The 19715-nt window shown below is 41.8% G+C and overlaps 1 protein-coding gene across 8 annotated transcripts in view; it reads left to right on the top strand.

The window, feature by feature from the left end:
* The window catches only part of LOC129780205 (trithorax group protein osa), a 299734-nt gene that overhangs the window by 253160 nt on the left and 26859 nt on the right, over positions 1 to 19715 (top strand). For all 8 annotated transcript variants that reach the window (XM_055788228.1, XM_055788226.1, XM_055788221.1 and 5 more), the window contains 2 exons: positions 15887 to 16037; positions 17727 to 18968. In XM_055788228.1, the coding sequence (XP_055644203.1) occupies positions 15887 to 16037; positions 17727 to 18968 (1393 nt within the window). The remainder of the gene's footprint in view (positions 1 to 15886; positions 16038 to 17726; positions 18969 to 19715) is intronic.

Consider the following 19715-nt stretch of genomic DNA (forward strand, 5'->3'; position numbering starts at 1 on the left):
AATCGAGTGAAACCACCGGCCCAATTCATCTTCATTCCACTTGCGTTGCCAGGTGGCGATGGTATTTTTGCGGACTAAAGAATAAAATTCATTGAAGGCGATTTGACGCTGATAAATATCGCCTTCAATTGCACCTACCTTTGCTAATGAGTCAGCCCTCTCATTACCCGGAATGGAGCAATGTGAAGGGACCCAGATAAAGGTAATGACATAACAGCGTCTGGATAAAGCACTCAAAATTTCTCGTATTCTCTCAAGGAAGTACGGTGAGTGCTTTTCCGGCCTCACTGAACGGATAGCTTCGACAGAGCTAAGACTATCCGTTACAATGTAATAGTGTTCAACAGGTCGTGAGGCGACGCTGTCCAGCGCCCAATGAATTGCTGCCAATTCAGCAATATACACTGAGCAAGGATTCTGAAGACTGTGTGAGGTGCTAAAAAATTCGTTGAACACTCCAAATCCTGTGGACTCGTTTATAGTGGACCCATCAGTAAAGTACATATTATCGCAATTGATACCCCCATACTTTTCATCGAAGATCGTTGGAGCGATCCTCGATCGTTGGTAATCTGAATATCCATGGATATCTTGCTTCATGGACAGATCAAAATGCACAGAGGAATTGATGTAGTCAGGGAAACAAACACGGTTGGGAATATACGAAGAAGGATCAACCTGCATGGAGATGAATTCATGATATGAACTCATGAACCCGGAGTGAAAATTTAGCTCGATCAGCTGCTCAAAATTTCCGATCACCAATGGGTTCATGTCCTTACACCGGATGAAGAACCGAAGAGATAATAAATTGAAGCGATCTTTTAGTGGGAGTAGGCCTGCCAAAACCTCGAGACTCATGGTATGCGTTGAGGGCATACATCCCAACGCGATACGGAGACAAAGATACTGAATTCGCTCGAGTTTAATGAGGTGTGTTTTGGCAGCTGATTGAAAACAGAAACTGCCATACTCCATCACTGAGAGAATAGTTGTTCGATACAACATTATAAGATCTTCTGGGTGGGCTCCCCACCAGGTGCCGGTAATTGTACGGAGAAAGTTTATTCTTTGTTGGCATTTTTTACTCAGATACCTAATATGGGCCCCCCAAGTACATTTGGAGTCGAACCAGACCCCAAGATACTTGAATGACATAGCATGAGTGATCGGTTTACCCAAAAGTTGAAGCTTTGGTTTTGCTGGTCTATGCTTCCTAGAAAAAACCACCATCTCTGTTTTCTCCGTGGAGAATTCGATCCCTAGCCCAATGGCCCAGGTTGAAAAATTGTTCAAAGTATCTTGTAAGGATCCTTGCAGGTCGGATTCGTTTGGTCCTACGACAGACACCACTCCATCATCTGCAAGTTGTCTTAGGCTGCAATTTTGTGTAAGGCAATTGTCGATGTCGCTTACATAGAAGTTGTACAAAAGGGGGCTTAAACATGAGCCCTGGGGGAGGCCCATGTAAGAGACCCGACTTACTGCCGAATCTCCGTGAGAAAAGTTCAAATGTTTCTCACAAAGCAAGTTATATAACATATTATTCAATAGAGGCGGCAGACCCCGAGAGTGTAATTTGTCCGACAAAACCTCTATTGAAACAGAATCGAAGGCCCCCTTTATGTCCAAGAATACTGAAGCCATTTGTTTTTTTTCGGCGTAAGCCATTTGAATTTCTGAAGAAAGCAACGCAAGACAATCATTCGTCCCCTTGCCCCTGCAGAACCCATATTGTGTATCTGAGAGTAGGCCATTCGTTTCAACCCATCGATCAAGGCGAAACAAGATCATTTTCTCCAACAATTTCCGTATACAAGACAGCATTGCTATTGGGCGGTACGAATTGAAGTCGGACGCGGGTTTTCCGGGTTTTTGAATAGCTATAACTCGTACTTGTCTCCAATCATCTGGAACAATATTATTCTCCAGAAACCGATTGAATAAATTCAACAAGCGATGTTTCGCCACATCAGGGAGGTTTTTCAGCAAGTTGAACTTAATTCTATCCGATCCCGGAGCAGAATTGTTACATGAAAGCAGAGCAAGAGAGAATTCTACCATCGAAAACTCAGAATCAAGATCGCACCTATCTTGTGGTATATCTCGAACAATTTTCTGCACGGGAGCGGAATCGGGACAAACCTTCCGTGCAAAATTAAAAATCCATCGATGTGAATATTCTTCGCTTTCATTCGTTGAAGAGCGATTTCTCATGTTTCGAGCCACTTTCCATAATTTTTTCATTGACGTTTCTCGTGACAAACCTCCCACGAAATTTCGCCAATAAGCACGTTTTTTCCCTTTGATCAAGTTTTTAAATTGATTTTCAAGTTCCAAATACGTCTGAAAATTTTCAGGGGTTCCACGTTTCCGAAAAGCTTTAAATGCATTCGATTTTTCTACATAAAGCTTGGAACATTGGCTATCCCACCATAGATTGGGAGGCCTTCGGGAAATGATGGAACCTGGGATGGGTTTCGTTTGAGCGCGAACCGCGCTGTCATAGATCAAACGAGAAAGGAAGTTATACTCCTCCAATGGAGGTAAACCATCTCTGGAATTGATGGCTAGAGCAATCGCGTCCGCATATTTTTTCCAGTCAATGTGTCTTGTGAGGTCATATGCCATGTTTATAGATTCAGAAGAATTCAACCCAATGGTGATGGAAATTTTGATTGGCAAGTGATCACTACCGTTGGGGTTCTGGATTACATTCCACTTGCAATCTAACGATAGTGAATTCGAGCAAAGCGAGAGGTCAAGAGCACTTGGGTTAGCAGGAGGTTTAGGTACACGTGTTGTTTCCCCAGTGTTCAAAACGGTCATATTGAAGCTGTTACAAAGGTCATATATCAACAATGAACGATTGTCGTCGTACTGTTCCCCCCAGGCAGTTCCGTGAGAGTTGAAGTCTCCCAAGATCAATCGTGGCTCAGGAAGGAGTGAGCACATGTCAACAAGTTGCTTGCGGCTAACCGCAGCTCTCGGAGGCCAATACAAGCTGACAATACAGAGGTCTTTGCCTCTGATGTTTGCATGACAAGCAACAGCTTCGATCCCTCCAATAGGTGGAAGGTCAATTCGAAAAAATGAGTGGCACTTATTGATCCCCAAAAGCACCCCTCCGTATCTATCATCACGGTCCAAGCGTATAATATTAAAATCGTGGAAAGAGATATCATCTCGCGAAGAAAGCCAAGTTTCGGACAGAGCAAAAACATCACAATTGTAGTTATGAATTAAAATTTTGAATGTATCCAATTTAGGGGTAAGACTACGACAATTCCACTGTAAAACAGTGATATCTCCGACCTCTCTATTTGAATTAGACATCAAGAGAGATAATCATTGCAAGGAGGGGCCATGCATGCATCAATTGTTGCAAAATTGTCTTTAATACTGGAAGCATTGAGATGACAAGGGTTCTGATGGAGTCAGAAACATTAAAACACTTGAAGATTTGGTCCAAAAGGTCAGACAACTTTATAAATCCCGATTGGGAAGTTGAACTGGACGGAATAACAGGGACAGTTGGGGTTTTTGATGTCCCCTCGAGTGCTGGGCCATTCGAAGGTGAATTATTCCCACGGAAACCAGGAGGAACCTGATTTTGCTTGTCCGCTGCACTCGATTTTTTAGGCATGCTAACAGGGGGTATCACCGGAGGGGCTAGTCCTTGAACTTTGGGAGTGGTCACATTTTTGCGCCGGGGATTCCCTTGGAAAATGAACGGTGTGCCCCCGTTAGCTGTGTCCGCTTCTATTTCGTCAACGGGCAACGTGGCGAAGACATTTTGTGTGTTGATTGGTTGTTGTTGTTGGGCCAGTGGAGAAGCGCCCTTTAAAATATCCGCAAAAGTGCGTTTCGAGCGTTCCTTCAAAGAGCGCTTCTGTTTCTCCCAGCGACTCTTGTAATTTTCACAAACTGAGAGCTCGTGTGGGGATCCCCCGCAATATGGACATTTATGCTCAGTCGCACTGCAGGGTTTCCCCTCATGTTGCTCTCCGCAAGTGGCACAGCGCTCCTTGTTGGCACAATAATCCGAAGTGTGACCAACTGACTTGCATTTGTTGCAAGTCATGGGCTTTGGCACGAAGAGTCGCACAGGTAGTCTCAATTTGTCCACCATAACGTAGTCAGGGAGGGCGGCACCAGCAAAGGTGACTCGAAACGAGTCGGACGGCGTAAATTTAGTTTGGTCCCCATCATGGGAAAGTTTCCCGAGTTGGCGACAGTCCAAGATTTTCACTTCCATTGAGGGGAGCTTCTTGAACTTACCTTTTCCTTCTGCTTTTATTTGTTCGCTCGTCAGACCCGTTTCAGTTATCACCCCCTCAATTTCTACGTTATGGGAGGGTATAAATGTTCGATATTCGAGAGTGAAATGTTGATCAGCAACAATCTCGTTTGCGTGTTTCCGTTCATTCACGACAACTCGCAATTTGTTCGGTCTAACCCTGCGAATTTCAGATACAGAAGTGTATCTGGCCAGATCTTTCATGATCTGAATCACGTTAAGGTTTTTTCCTTTCGGTTTTGGCCGGAGGAAAACAACCCAAGGGCCAGTTCCAGGTGCATCTTCTGGATAAACTCTGACACGTGGAGCGGAGACAACAGAGGGGGAAGACGAGGACGAGGACGAGGATGAGGATGAGGACGAGGACGAGGATTGGGTTGGTTCGGAAGCATCAGAAGGGGGAAGCGAAATCGATGATGGGAGAGGGGGAGTGGAAGTAACAGTGGGTTGAGAAGGGAGGCTTGCAATTTTCTTAGAGGGGGGCTTGGTAGGATGAGCGGATTCGTCCCCAGAAGAATTATCTTCCTTATGAGGGACTCGTTTATGTTTTTTCCCAGATCTTATATGAGATTCATTATCGGAGATCTCCATCTCTGGAGATCCTCCACTATTCTCCATTTTACAAAAATTTCTGTCTTATTTCTAAATTATTATTGATTTTAACAATAATCTTAAAAAAAAATAGCAGAAAAAAAAATTATGATAATAATATCAAACAATGAGCAAATGAATTGAATAATAATATTAATAATAAATATGTGTACCTTAATATATAAGTTGTTCCAATAATGCGCTCTACTGCCCTAACCAGGGAGAGACAGAGGCTACGCGCTACGGAGACAACACAATAGCGCAAGAATAGCTTACGCAGCCACGTGATGATGAATCCCGTTTGCGACAGTCACGCGATGGCGATCCCGTTATGCCGAATCAGTTCAACAGCCGCAATCCGGCTCGCTGCAAGAGCGCTGCTTCCTTTGTTCCTTTTGTCCACTTCACAAAAGGTCAGGTCGAAAGCGGACAGCAATGACCTTCACTCGTACCAATAGCACAATAGCAAAAGTGGCAACGCACAATACCGACACTGAACTTTACTCGTCAAGAGTTGGATAGCGAATGTACTTGATAATTGTTGAAGATCTATTTCGACAACATGTTGCAAGGCAGAGAAGCAACAATGTGCAACATTGATGCCTCTAACAGGCAGATAATAAATATCTTCTTCCACAGGTCAAGCCAGAAGACTGTGCAAATATGTATCGTCCTTCACTGTGTGTATGTGGGAATGTACTGCATTGCGTTGTATATTGGGTGCACTTATACCGATTGAAGAAACAGGAGGCATCATGAGAAATTGGGAACTGAAGCTTCATAAAACGAGATATTCGTGCAGTGAAAGCTTGTTTAATCATATCAGCTGGAAGATATGAATAGATGGGAAGACCCTAAAGATTGATGGCTCATTAGATCTTTGATGCACGATTTGTTATCAGAAAACTTGTGTTTACAGGATCAGCCGATTCTGACGACTAGAAGTGAATGATAATAAAAATTACTATTGTTGTTCGAAAAAAAAATTAAGAGTACTATTTTGATCGTTCGAACTATTCTAATCGAACTATTGAACTATTTTTATCATTCGAACGTCTCCATATGGTTGCTTCGTTGGTAGTTTATCACTTTTAACAGTGGCGTCTCGTGAGTAAATGACTAGCTCGAATATTGTTTTTTTTTATGCAAGAATTTCAATTGATTGGCTGAATTATCTCGTGTTTCATCGTATTTCAAGCACTTCTTAGGGTGGGTTTAGACTAGTGATATATTCACGTGAAGAAATATGATGAGATTTATAGAAATCGCATCAACCGTTTACACTAGCGTGAACTTCTATAATGAATATATTCATATTTTCGGTGAATTTATTCACCTGAAGTAGAACTGCATCCAACTTTAATGATTTCTCACCAGTGAGAAATTCACAAGCGTTTACATATGCTGAATTTATTCAAGTTATATATACCTCGAATAAGTATATCATATTTATTCTCACCCGTTTACACCTATTTTCACGTGAATAAATCCATCTATAGCTATAGATCTCCCTAATGTAAACCCGCCATTAGTCTAATTCTAATTTTGAGCTATTTTTCATAGTCGTGCGTAGTTGATATACGTTGTATATAAATTCAATATAACATTGTTTCGATGCGCAATGAAGTATGATAGGACATTGGACATGTTTTCGGGGACAAGTAATTTTTTTAATTCAATTTCTTCTAGCGATACGGTAATGATATTCTTCGTTCTGTGCGATGGGCAAATTGATCAATTATGTTTACCAAAAAAATACTCTAAACTTGGAGCTCAAGGAGCATTTTATTTTCAATAGTATAAGCTTTTCGAGTCGCTCCTCTCCCATCGTTGATATTAAGTAGGTCTTCAGTCTACGAATAACAGAAATACTTAGTTCGACCGATGCTGTGGTTGATGGAACCGTTTGTATTAGCTTTGCGAGTAAAATAATTTTCTAAAAATATCGTCAAGATTGCTACCGGTCAGTGTTTATATAATCTCTGATATTTTCTTCTCGGCAAATTATGATTTCGTATAGAACACTTCCTAATTTTACTTTGTGAAAATTAGAGAATTGACAAAAAAGATCATGTATCAGCTGTTTGGAAAACTCCGTGATGAAGAGTTCAAATTTCAAATAAAATGCTTTACTTATTAGAACAAGCAAACCGCATTGAATTTTCGTTCGTCTTCCAACGCTTTCATGCTCGTACATGTGTTCCTGATACTCTTATCACATTCAACGTAGTCCAGTTCTCGTTGTTTTAGTGTATGGTACAAAATGTCACTAAACGACATGGTTAGCTAAAGCTGTGCCAGACTTCATCTCACAATGACACAAATCTTTCGACGGCAATACTTGTATAAAATTAAAAAAAAAGTTCAATTCATGACGAATGTCGAAGGGTCATGCGTTTTTGAACATATATTTTATCATTAGGCGTCGTGCACAAATTACGTAACGGTCTTTCCAAAAGCTCATCAACAATATCCATATTTTATTCTAAATTGTGACGATGTATCACGAAAAAACCCTCAATCGGTACACTGAAAAAGGCTGAAAGATATTGGATTACAACACTTATACCAAGCCATTCGTCATATGTTATGAATGAAACAATGTAAATGGCAATTTTCTAACCTTTTCAGACTAGAATGAATGTTTGAAACCGCGAAATTTGGAGAAAAATTCCGATTTTTCTAAAAAATTCAAACAAATTTTTTTTAAATTTTTTTATTTATTTATTTCACTTCGTCTTAGATTTAAAAAAAAACATCTCACAGACTGACAAATCTTAAATACTACCTAATATTCCTAATTCTACGTTTAAAAACACATTTAGATACATTAAAATCGAAGTGACATTGAACTTCATTAAACGCACGGAAGCAGCTGGACAAAGGACAGTTTTGCCCGTACGACGTTGTATGCGGCCGTATCGCCAATAGCTGTCTTTCGCGGAGCTGTCTGGTGGGAGCGTAAAACCGTATCTCGCTGATTAACTCCGCACAGTCGATGTTTCCGGACAGTAAATCGAAGACAAACAGACGTTGAATTTTCTTCCGCCTCGCCGAAAGCGTCTCTATGTCAATAAGCATGCAGCGACTTTCGTAATCAGGAAGATGAGCGGGATCATTCCATGGCAGTTGTCTTAAGGCGTAGCGAATAAAACAGCGTTGCACTTTTTCGATCCTGATGATGTGCGTTGTATGGTAAGGAGCCCACACGCATGCTGCGTATTCAAGGACACTTCGAACCATTGAGCTGTACAGAGCCTTCAGCGTGTACGGGTCACGGAAGGACTGCGTGTTCCGCCGGATAAACCCTAGAACAGCATATCCTTTTGCGATGACGTTGTTGATGTGTTCGGTAAACTTTAGTTTTAATTTAGTTTAACTTTAGTTTTAGTTTAGTTTAAACCAAAAAAAAAAAACAAACGTTATATTTTTACTCGCTGGTTGTAAATCTAACGTAAATTCGACGATTACGAAACTGAAGCAAAAATCTCCTACACGTGCAAGCAAAGATATGCACGAAACAGACACTAATCCATTGACAATTTACTAGAGCGTGTGCGCACCACTCTATCTAAACTTTAATATACAGTCTGTGCATAGGAAAAGTGCACAGACTGATATCAATGACGTAATAAATCATTTGCGCCAAGCGAGCTTTCAGAGAGCCGTTATATAAAAGCACCTTACGCAAAGCGCGCCGATTGCGGATCTGGAGCGTGTTTAGTCGTCTAAGTTCGGGTTGCGAGAGAATCGAGAGAGACTATTGATGAGGAGTTCTGATTGAACCCTCAACCGTTCTCTTATATTGTGCACATTTTCCATTGCACGAAATTGTTGCCAACAAATTGGCAGTTTAGTTAACCAAAGCTTCAACACAATGGTATCAATATGTGTGTAGATATCCGTAATTCTGGTGCACAAATGAATTTGCGCGAGCTGGCAGAGCGTAGAATAAGTGATAGAAACCAATATTTTGCATCCTCGTTGCCGTTCGTTCTTCTTTACGATCAAGAATGCTTGTGTGCACGGGGTAGCCAAATTCCTCGTGATTTTCATACTTTCCCTACGTTTATTTGATTGAACTATAGTCTGTGCTAATAAGCATAGTAGGGGTGCTACATTTTTTTCTCTTTGAAATATTAGGTTGTGCAGAGCACGAGGTGCACATATGGACGAGACGCCACTGCGTTTTAATTCTTTTAATTCTCTTTAGTTGCACGATTGAAGCCAGTTTCCTTCTAAAATTCAGTAAGTCATTAACATAAATAACTAGACTCAAGGAGACACAGCGTACATATCGTATGAAAAACAGTAGTAGTGGCGTGACCTAGTGACTCCCATTTTGAGCAACTGTCCTTCCGGACACTCGTATCAGCATTCGCTTGATTAGTTCTCGAAATATACCGTGCCCCCTAAAACCTCCACAAGCCAAATTTGGCTCGATTTGCTTGATAAGTTCTAGGGTTATGCAGAAACTTGCGCTTCATTGAAGAGGGGGGACGAGTGGTGAATCACCATAGAAACGTTATCGATCCCTAAAACCTATATATGCCAAGTTTGATTCAATTTGCTTGATTAGTTCTCGAGTTATGTTATTGTGGATAATTTCTTCTTGAGAAAATTATAGCATTTGCAATAAATGTAGCGTGTGTATTTAACTCTAGTGCGATTCAAATAAATTTCGCAACATTATCCAGCCAATGTTTGCACTCTTAGAATAAAATGGTATGGATGCCAATTGTTATTCATTTTTTGCCGGACGAATTATTCGTACATATTACGCGATAAAAATGGTAAACAAATGTCAAACCGGCCGTAAGCCGTCGATTCAACGTTGATTTAACATATACCCTAAACATATTTGAAAATGATTGAAAATAATTTACCTTTATGTATTGTTGCTATCCGCAAAATTACCAAAACCGTGTATCAATCGTTGGTAGAGATGTGTATTGCATCTGACATTCATTTTATATACGTTGGTAAACTAATGTTTGCATGTTTGCATTGCTATGTCAGGGCTTAATATGCTCGTGCTGATGCAAGCTAAGATTCGGATCAGTTTTCTGTTGTGCTTCATTTGGTTTCTTATATCTTCGGAAAGAAGTTGAATTTGGAAGTTCAGCAACTTTTGAAATGTTCTCAAATGTAAAATAATTTGCTGGGCAAAATATTTTTTTTTAATCTCAAGAGTGCGTAATTTGGGAAGCTGAACTATGAGCTGATTCAAAGCAAACACGAAAATCCGATCTATAGTTTGTAAAAAAAAATCAACGTGATTGGGATGACTATTTTTTTTTCTCGATGTCTTAACCTATTACAAACATATTCACCAACCTTCTCAACAAATGCTTAATACTTATTGCATCATTTTTATTAGTACTACGGTGAGTTCACGATACCACATTGTATTGTTAGTGGCAAGTTCTACGATATCCATGAATTATTGAAAACAGTACAAATTATTACCAGTACAATGGAGTACATTGACGCAAATACTAACCTCTTGTCCTCGGGAGTGATTTATATCAACCAATAGATCATGATTTCATGCTCCAACGAGCTTATTATTTCGAACTTTATTGAGAGTGCTTTTCCCCTTTGGATGATTCTATGTTTTAGATTTTTTTATAAACTATTCAAAAGTTTTTATTATGTTTAATTTACCCCAATTTTTCAATGCACTTTCACGACAATGAATTTCGTATTTTCTGATAAACATAATCATCTATTCCATGCTGTGAGTGACGTGAGATTGCTTAAATCACGTTACTTCCGAATGTGAACTATGACGAGACTATGATAATGTCAGTAGTTTTATCGTCGTGTCGTCATATGTAATCGAATGGAGTATCAAATAGGGGTTAAACGCTAGCAACAAATAAGAGTGCTTCCAGAATAAAGCTAGAAACTTTGTTATGTCACGTAACTCGCGACGCAGAATAAAAGGGGAATATTCTAATAAACACATCCCATAACTCGTCCGTTCGACGAGATGTGTTGCGGTTTTTAACTTCTTGTTAACTGCACTTATATTGCACCCAATAACACACCCCCCCCCCCATCATATATGCCCGACAAATGGAAAATCGAAAAACAACTGTTTTGCGCCAGCGACATTGCCATGAGATATCTATTTCTACATTCCATCCAGTAGAACCGGCGACCACCACATCTACCACCCAACCATTCCCTTTTTTACACGTTGCCCAATTTCTGCTCTATATTATCCCCTCGGGAACCCCAGGAAGATATTTCTTGTACTACTACTAACTGCTCCGGGTTCCCCCTGATTTGGCCCCGCGCTCTCAGGAAAACGTGATTGTACACCACAATTCATGCTCGACCGCACTGTGAAACGACGAATAAGTTGAGCTCCTCTCGGTTTTTGTGAAGAGTGCAAACCTGGTCGCAGGAAGGAACAGAGTATGCAGGAGAAAGCGTCGAGAGCAGTTGGGAATTTCCGCCGACCCACCGTCATAGCTTCGCTCCGATGGGTATTATAACATTTTCGACATTAATTGACGTCATTCAATTATTGCATTTTTCCGTTTTGGTGTGTTGTTCGGTGTTCTCTGCTTCGATTGTGTGCGCGTATTTCACCTTAAATTTAACCGCTTTTCCATGAAAACTGCTGCTCCTTTCGATTCTATGGCTAGGGTTGAAGTTGATACTGGTAATTGCTGATTAAGTCGATGTTCATCGTATTCCAAATGGTTTGAGATTTGGAAGCAACATATAAACCTGGATTTTCAGACGGATCTAAAGCTGTGTTTTTCATAAGGATATAAATCGCATGAATTCATGGTTTACACAATTTAGTTATTTGACTAAAAAACCTCAAAGTAGAGAAACCCATTATCTTGAACTGGACAAAAGCACTTCAACATTTAACCCTTTGCGGTCGTTTGTCTGCTCTCAGCCACCGCCACCATAGCAAGGAATCATACTGAATAATTTATTCTAAACGTCTTTTAGTGTCTAGTAAACTTTTCCACGAATGTATACGCAATTTCTATGCATAATAAGTAACGGTACTCGGTATAAGCAAAATATTATTACTGTGTAAAGAAAAGAGGATTTCAGGAAAAAATTAAACTTCAATAGCCATGAAAAATGATCAAAGTTGCTGTTCGATTTTTCGAACGCATGGCATAAAATGGGTTAAATCGTTTAACTTTGCGCTTGTTAGGTCGTATAATAAATCAAATCAAACACAATCGCATATAACGTGTATATTAGAAATCGAATAAATAATACGAGAATATTTCACTGTCTATTGAGTAATGCTAGAGTGCTAGGTAGTACACCTGGAATCTTTCAGGAGATTATAGAGAATCATTTTTGATGAAAAAATCCTTCTACGCATATGGTGAAGCGAACTCTCGTTATATTCAGAGCGAAGTTGATCGAACAACATATATTCAAATACAAATTTCGTTGTTGAATTCATAACGTATTCACTGAAACTAATGAACACGGTGAGCTAAAAGGTTATGTCCTGAAAAATCACCCAAGGGGGTAGTAAAAATTGCATGAAACGTCGAGATTTACTGTTATCTCGAACTTTTTTTTAAAATCGACTTTTCAGACAAAAACGACAAAAGTGCCGAAAAGACAATTGTTGACAACAAAATTTTTTCGAGATAACAGTAAATCTCGACGTTTCATGCAACCAAAAAACTTTTTTTGAAAACCCAGACTTCCTTTATTCCCCCCTCGGGTGATTTTTCAATTTTCAGAAAATTAAAATTTTGAGATCTGCGACAATAGTAAATGAAGTCCGTATGAGCTAATATTTTGCAGACCAGATGTCTTCTTCTAGTTAAATCCTGTTAATTTTTGTGGGTTTGGTGGTGAATATAGTTTAAAAAAGCTAGGATCTCTTTGATATCGGTAGCTCAAAATCCGTGAAAAGATTTTTTGAAAGACTAACCTAGAAAGTTTATCTATTGGGTTGGGGAATAAGTTCGTAGCGGAGCTTTTATTCAAACAAAAAACAATAATTATATCAATAAGTTAATTAATTATATATTCGCCGCGGTTCATTATAAAAAGGCTATGAACTTTCTTCCCAATCCAATAAATACCTATAATTTCTCGGTAGAAAATTGAAAATCAAACGAAAGTCAAACGGTTCGAATGTTACAATTTTTCTATTAAAATTACAGAAATTGTACAAACGTATTCATTCCTCAGTATTCTTAACTCCAATGCTTTTCTCAGAAGACATTAGCAAATTTTATTACACCCGTGAACAGGATTCGAAGGTTTTGCTTCGTTGTTTCCTGAAAAATATCAAAAAGAACTATTGTCATTAATTTATATTTCATTAGTGGTAACGTCAACATTGAACAAATGCGGCATCAAGAGACATGCTATCGGTATTGGGTTTTTTAAAGTCGCTCTCATTGGCAAATCGTCACTCAATAATGAATCTACTGCATTTCAAGTTGCGTCTTTTTCACGCTGGCTCAATACATTGATACTCTCTTTTCACGACCAATAAGAAAATATTATTTCTCCTTTGTGCAGGATTCTTTCGCTTCACGATTTCATTCTTCACAATGAAGCTAAGTGTCATCATTTTCAGACGATGAGACGATGTTCAATCATATATTGACGATGATAATGAATACTGCCAGTTCGAGCTGTTTCAATCGTCAATGAAATGGCTTCTGGCTTCTGGCTTCTGGTTTTCGAATGGGAGGAAACAGCAACAGAAATCAGAAAGCAAACGGAAGAATCGATATTTCATAAGGCGTAGAGAGTATTTTTGAAGTTTCTGGTATGATGAACTAATCGAAAACGACTTTGACTGAAGTGAAAGAAGCAAGTAAAAAAAAGATATTTTCATTTCCCTGTTTCGAAAATAAGCCCTGATCACGACATTCATATGGAATGCGAAAATAAAAATTGTTCAGGAGAACAAATAAAGACCGCACTCTAAAAAAAGCAACAGACAAAAATGATTACCAAAAATTCATTTTAAGTCGGATGTTTTTGAAACTATCGGGGAGCACATATTAGCTACGTTTATGAAAAGTTGGTTTATTCAAACTCCTCTCCTAGGTTAAATTCCTGCATCTTCCATCCTCCTGTATATATTTAGCCGTTGATGGTGCCGAACGTTATGTACGGCTTGCTGAATATGCCGTTTGCCACACCAAGTACTTCTTGGCAAATTTGTCGATCTTCTTCTTCCGGAACTTCTCCAGAATATCCAGGCGGGATTTGCCGACGAAAACCTCCAGGTCGGGGATCTGCTTGGCGTCTGCTTTAATGTACGTCTCGTCGCCATTACGATGCATTTCGGGTGCATCAACCACTCGCGGTATAGCTTCCTGGTGCGGGATTTGGCAACCGTATTCTGTTTATCGTTTTGGTTAGGCGCCTTCTTTACTTCCTTCAAGACATGAGGTGCGGCCGCATCATTATCTACTGGACAAGCCAGACGGAATAATTGTCCTACTTGGCCACGTCCCGAGCTTAAAACTGGGTCGTCTGGGTCTCCTGGAACTATTTTACCACACGGGACACGGTCGAATAGTCGATTCCCAACTGTTTTGCGATCCAGCTGTGGGACTGGCCTGGATTTTCCATGACGGCGCCCATATTTTTTTTTGTAATTTCAAGCACTTCATGTTTGGAAACCATCTCGATAACCACTTGACAGATTGTGACGAAATTTCCCACATGTAAACATCACACTCTAAACTAGTTTTAACCAAAATTCCATAAATTTTTACCTATGCAGCATAAAGGTTAAAACAAAAGACCGTGTTGCATTGTTTCGAGTACAATATATTTCACGTTCTTTGCTGCATATGAACTGCAGTTTGGTTGATAGAATATTTCTACCGACGGCATTATTCAGTAATGAAGATAATCGAAAGAAACTCGTTTTTTAACTTTATTGCACAATTTTCACCATCGTAAAAAATGGTTCGTTATGTCAACTTGACGCGTGTTGTTGGAAGTTATTGTTTGTGTTTCCATCCGGTGTTGTTTGTGTGCAACTTTCATGTTTCTCTTGGTTTCATCAAAATATTTTTTTCAGTGTTTCTGGAAACAACATTGCACTTCATGTGCCTTTTTGCATCTTATCCAATGTTTTTTTGTTTGTGTACACGGTTCCACCACAAGTGTATCTTGCTGATAGCAACGCGTTTTCAGAGGAAATACTGTTTTCGACGTTGGTGTTGTTTAATTTAGCTTCATTCCAGCAAAATTTACGCTGACAGGTGTTTCAAGAAGATTGGCTAATAAAAAATAATTAACGCGAAACTACTAACGCGCACACCATCTACGTGCGCCAATTAGTCGTCCCGCATTTAATAATGTATGTTTATGAGTCGCGGATGGCAAAAAAAAATCGCACAATGGTGTTGGATAAGGATCACCACCGCTGGTGCAAAATAAAAGAAGAGCAACAACAAAAAAATAGATTAATGCCAATATTTGCAAATGCAGCATAATTATATCGAAAATTGCGTGAATGCGCGCTCGCGAAATTAATAAAAATTGGAAAATAAATTATGTTTGCTGGGATTTATCCCGCCGCTCGAATGACGATGGGCGGCAGCATTCAAAGGCGCGCATAACATAGAGGGTTCGGGTGAGAGAGCGGGAGGGATGATATTATCAAACATTGACACGGACGGGTTTTGCATGGTCCGAGCGATTGTGTGTGCGCGCATCACTGGTTCTGGCTTTTACTGTATGTGAGAAAAAAAGAACCTTATTCAGCTTATTGGGAACGCACATATTTGTTTGTTCTGTCCGGGCGCGCGCTGTGTGGGATGAAATTGGGTTTTGCGAATTACGGTAAAAAATGCTTTCATTCGATCGCGCGATATCACCAATAAATTTATTCCTCGAGTTCCGCTGCAAAGCGGTTGGATTTTGAAGTTAACAATCAGATTACGAACAATAAGGCTTTAAGGTTTGATTCTCAAACAATTCTAATGATGTTTTTTTTCGTTTTTTTTCCAGGATTCGACGGGTCAGAACAGTAATGACAGCTCAAGTGGTGGTGGAACTGGTGGTGCTTCCGCTGCTCCCGGTACGCCCAATTCTCAGGGCATGAGACCCAGTCCATCACCGACTGGTTCTTCAGGGTCCCGCTCTATGTCGCCGGCGGTTGGTAAGTATCTATGAGTTCGACCTCTCGGCAACAACAATGTCACCAAGGGGAAAACCAACCGAGCCAATTTAATCAGAAGCGCAGCATCCGTCCTTGCCACTGACTGACTGACCTGACCGTGAACTCACGGCACGATTAGAATCTTCTATCTCAAATGTTTCATGAGGGCCGCCGGCTTGTTTAATCGAGGAACGGAAAGCTCACGTTCCCGGGGTGCGTATGCATTATTCGCAGAACGTACCGACGGACAGATAACGTCTGTCATCGAGGCCGGCAAAGCGTGCAAACTCCCATCCATTCATCCATTCATCCATCGTCTAGCTGCTCGTTCGTCGGATATCGCATGTGGCTGTCTAGCCGCTGTCTGAAATGTTTTGTGAACGTTAGTGTGGAATCGGCGTGCGGAGAGAGGCCGTTCCAACCGTCCGTTCCGTTGTACGGATACGAATAACTAATAGTCATATGTATGTTTAATCTATTTAAATATTTTCACTTTCATTAGCGTGCCTTTCCGTTGTGTGAGCGGGGTATCAACGAAAGTCCAAACAGTCAGTACCCCGAGCATGTGTGAGGGTGCGGTGGAAGAGGAAATCTGGAATAGGTCAAGCTAGTCCAATCGAGAGACAGAGGCAGACGACCATATTATGATGGCTTGCCGGTGGTTACTCAATCGCTTTAGAATATTCACCGGAACCGCTTACTACCGCCGCCTTCTCTTTCTCTGGATGGATCCCGGCACCGTCATTGTACGGTGTGATTATTATTTTATCGTTCAGGTCCTATTCGAAATCTGCCGTGAACGGTACGGATCGTGTAGAAACCGGTGAAATGTGATGTGGGGTGGGGTAGAGGTGGTAGAGGTATTATATACTGCAAAGCAGGAAGCACAGAATCCTCATCGGTTTCTCACTACGCATCCAGATGATACCGACTGACCGGGTCTTTTCCGCTGGGAAGTTCACGTATCGTGATGTGTGCGTAAGCTCTCGTATACAACGCAAGAGTTTCAGAATGGTAGGCCTTTTGAAAGGGGGGGTGGATGGATGGATGGTGGTGCAGTGGCAGTTGCATCCTTCTCGATAAGCTCCGAATTTGGCCCCCAATAAAGAGAGCTGAACAAAACGAATGGGAAAAATTGCTCCAAAAGCGCAACAGAGAGTGCACGTGATGTTGAGGGTCTGCCTGCCACCACCACGAGATAGTAAAGAACGGCGGCGCGAATTTTAGTAGATCGCAGGGTTACAGGAACTGCTGCTGGGGGGTTTGGGTGAGGAGATGTTGAAAAGCACCAGCAGAAGAAGCTCTCGTTTCCATTCATGAAATAATGCCGCACAGCCAACGCCAACAACGTCGTCGTCGTGTTGGCTACAAGCGCTGTGAGAAAACACACACACAGAGCACTTGGGGAAGGGGTTTGGGATTTTTTATGTTTATTTTATGAATAGCCCTTGCCTCCTTCGCCGGTAAACTTTTGTACATGCTTGCCTGCTGCCCTCCGCACATCTCACCCCTCTCCTAGTTTCATCAGCTGGGCTATATTGGGTATGTGTGTGTGTGTATTACGGTTCCCATGACATTGACCTATATCTATCGCTTTTGTTGTGTCTGCTGCCGGTTGTCTGTCGACCTTGGCATCTAAAAATAAAGACAGATTATTACACGTTTCTTTCCCACCGTCTTTCTCCACAGGTCAACAAAGTATACCGATGCCTCCGCGTCCCTCTAGTAGTCACTCGCAAGTTCCAAATCAGCAAGCACAGAATCAACTAGGTAGTAGCAATAGTAATTTAGGACACGGTAATCAATTACAATCGCAGCAGCCGCCGGATCACTCGAGAGTAGCGTCGCCGAATCGTCCGCCTTCTGCCTCTCAGATACCGTCGTCGGTTGGTGGTCCCCAGCAGGGTCCACCGCCTCCCCCCTCTCAAGCAAGTATGGCAGCTCAAGGGTACCAGACACAGCCACCGCATCCGCCGCATATGCATGGCGGTTACAAAATGGGACCTAGCCCCGGTGGACCAGGTGCAGGAATGCCTGGCTCGCAGCAGATGTCTCCGTATCCACCACACAATCCTCAATCGCAGCAGTATTCACCACATTCGCAAGGAAGTTACTCACCCAGGCCGCAGTACCCGGGTAGTTACGGACCAACGCCACCAGGTGGCCAACCAGGACAACCACCACCTCCTGGTCCGCCGCCAAACAGCGTAGCTGGTGGTCCTGGCGGCTATCCAGGCCATCGCATGCCAAATCACGTCGGTGGACCTCCACCGCACTCCCAATATCCTCCACACCAACCGTATCAACAGGGTTGGGGACCTCCAGGGCCTGGACCACAGGGACCTGGAAGTCATGTGAACAATCACCAGCAGCAACAACCCGTCAAGGGTATGCCCCCTACCGGTGTTCCTCCCTCGCCACAACAACCGAATCAGGCACAGTCTCAACAGGGACCGCCCACCGGTGGACCTCCGCAAAGCGGATCACCTCGGCCTCTGAACTATCTTAAACAGCATCTTCAACACAAAGGTGGCTATGGTGGTGCTCCTAGTCCTACGCCACCCCAAGGCTACGGAAATGGTCCTGGCATGCATCCACCGATGGGTCCACCCCACCACATGGGTCCACCGATGGGTCCCACCAGCATGGGACCACCCTCCGGGACTCCTCCCAACCAGCAGGGTCCACCAGGGCCTCCCTCGTCCCAGCAACAGGTGCCACAAATCGGACCCAACAGTCATCCGGATGGTTCGCTACCACCACAGCCGCCCCATCCGGAATCGGGCCCGATCGGTGGCCACGATAATGGCGTCAGCTCGTCCGGACCGGGCGGTGTGCCACATCCAGTTACCTCACTCGTTACAACGGGACCTGATGGCGCTCCCCTCGATGAAGCCAGTCAGCAGAGTACCTTATCCAATACCTCAGTAGGTTAGTATTCCGTCGAACCAAGTAACGCTTGCATTTTAAAAAAATGTACAATTTTCGGACCACCACAAAAAAATAAATTATCAGGACAAATTTCCCATAAAACATTATTTTATTGACCATTGACTTTTTTCCAGAGGGGCCACAAACACGTATTGATCATGGTCTCGCAGGCCGCAAAAAAAATAAGGGTGGTGTCCAAGACACGATCGCGTTGTTAACGTAAGACTACGAACTATTTTGATGTTATGGGTCATTTTAAAGTTCGGATTCGGAGTCGATAAAATTATTCCGACTCCGACTCCATAGTCCTGCGAGAAGCAAAGATCATAGAAATTCCAGAATGAAATTCGTTGGTACAAACATCTGGTAGCACTGATAAAGGCCGATTTTTTATCTTGTGGATGTGAACTATTGCGTCCACTATTTTGAACTATTGTGGTATAAGGACCGATGAATGAATGCTTTCACTGAGTGAGGGGCGTGAACGTTTCGCGAAGCAATAAAAAGCCAATTCGAACAAATTTCCAAATTTACTCTCAGAATTAACATGTACTGTTGATTGCTAGCTGTCTTGAGCGACACTGAAGCATTGAACTTATTGAATATTCAAGTAAGTTTTCAGTATCTCTTAGCAAAATTACACTTCCAACGCTCCCGAAAACAATGCTTCAAAGAACACTCAGAACGGCCACACAAAATCCGAACCGCAGCGGGTGTGTGTTAGGGTAGCGGTGTCGATAGCAATCA

This window comes from Toxorhynchites rutilus, chromosome 3 (genome assembly GCF_029784135.1).
Source record: "Toxorhynchites rutilus septentrionalis strain SRP chromosome 3, ASM2978413v1, whole genome shotgun sequence".
Classification (NCBI taxonomy): domain Eukaryota; kingdom Metazoa; phylum Arthropoda; class Insecta; order Diptera; family Culicidae; genus Toxorhynchites; species Toxorhynchites rutilus.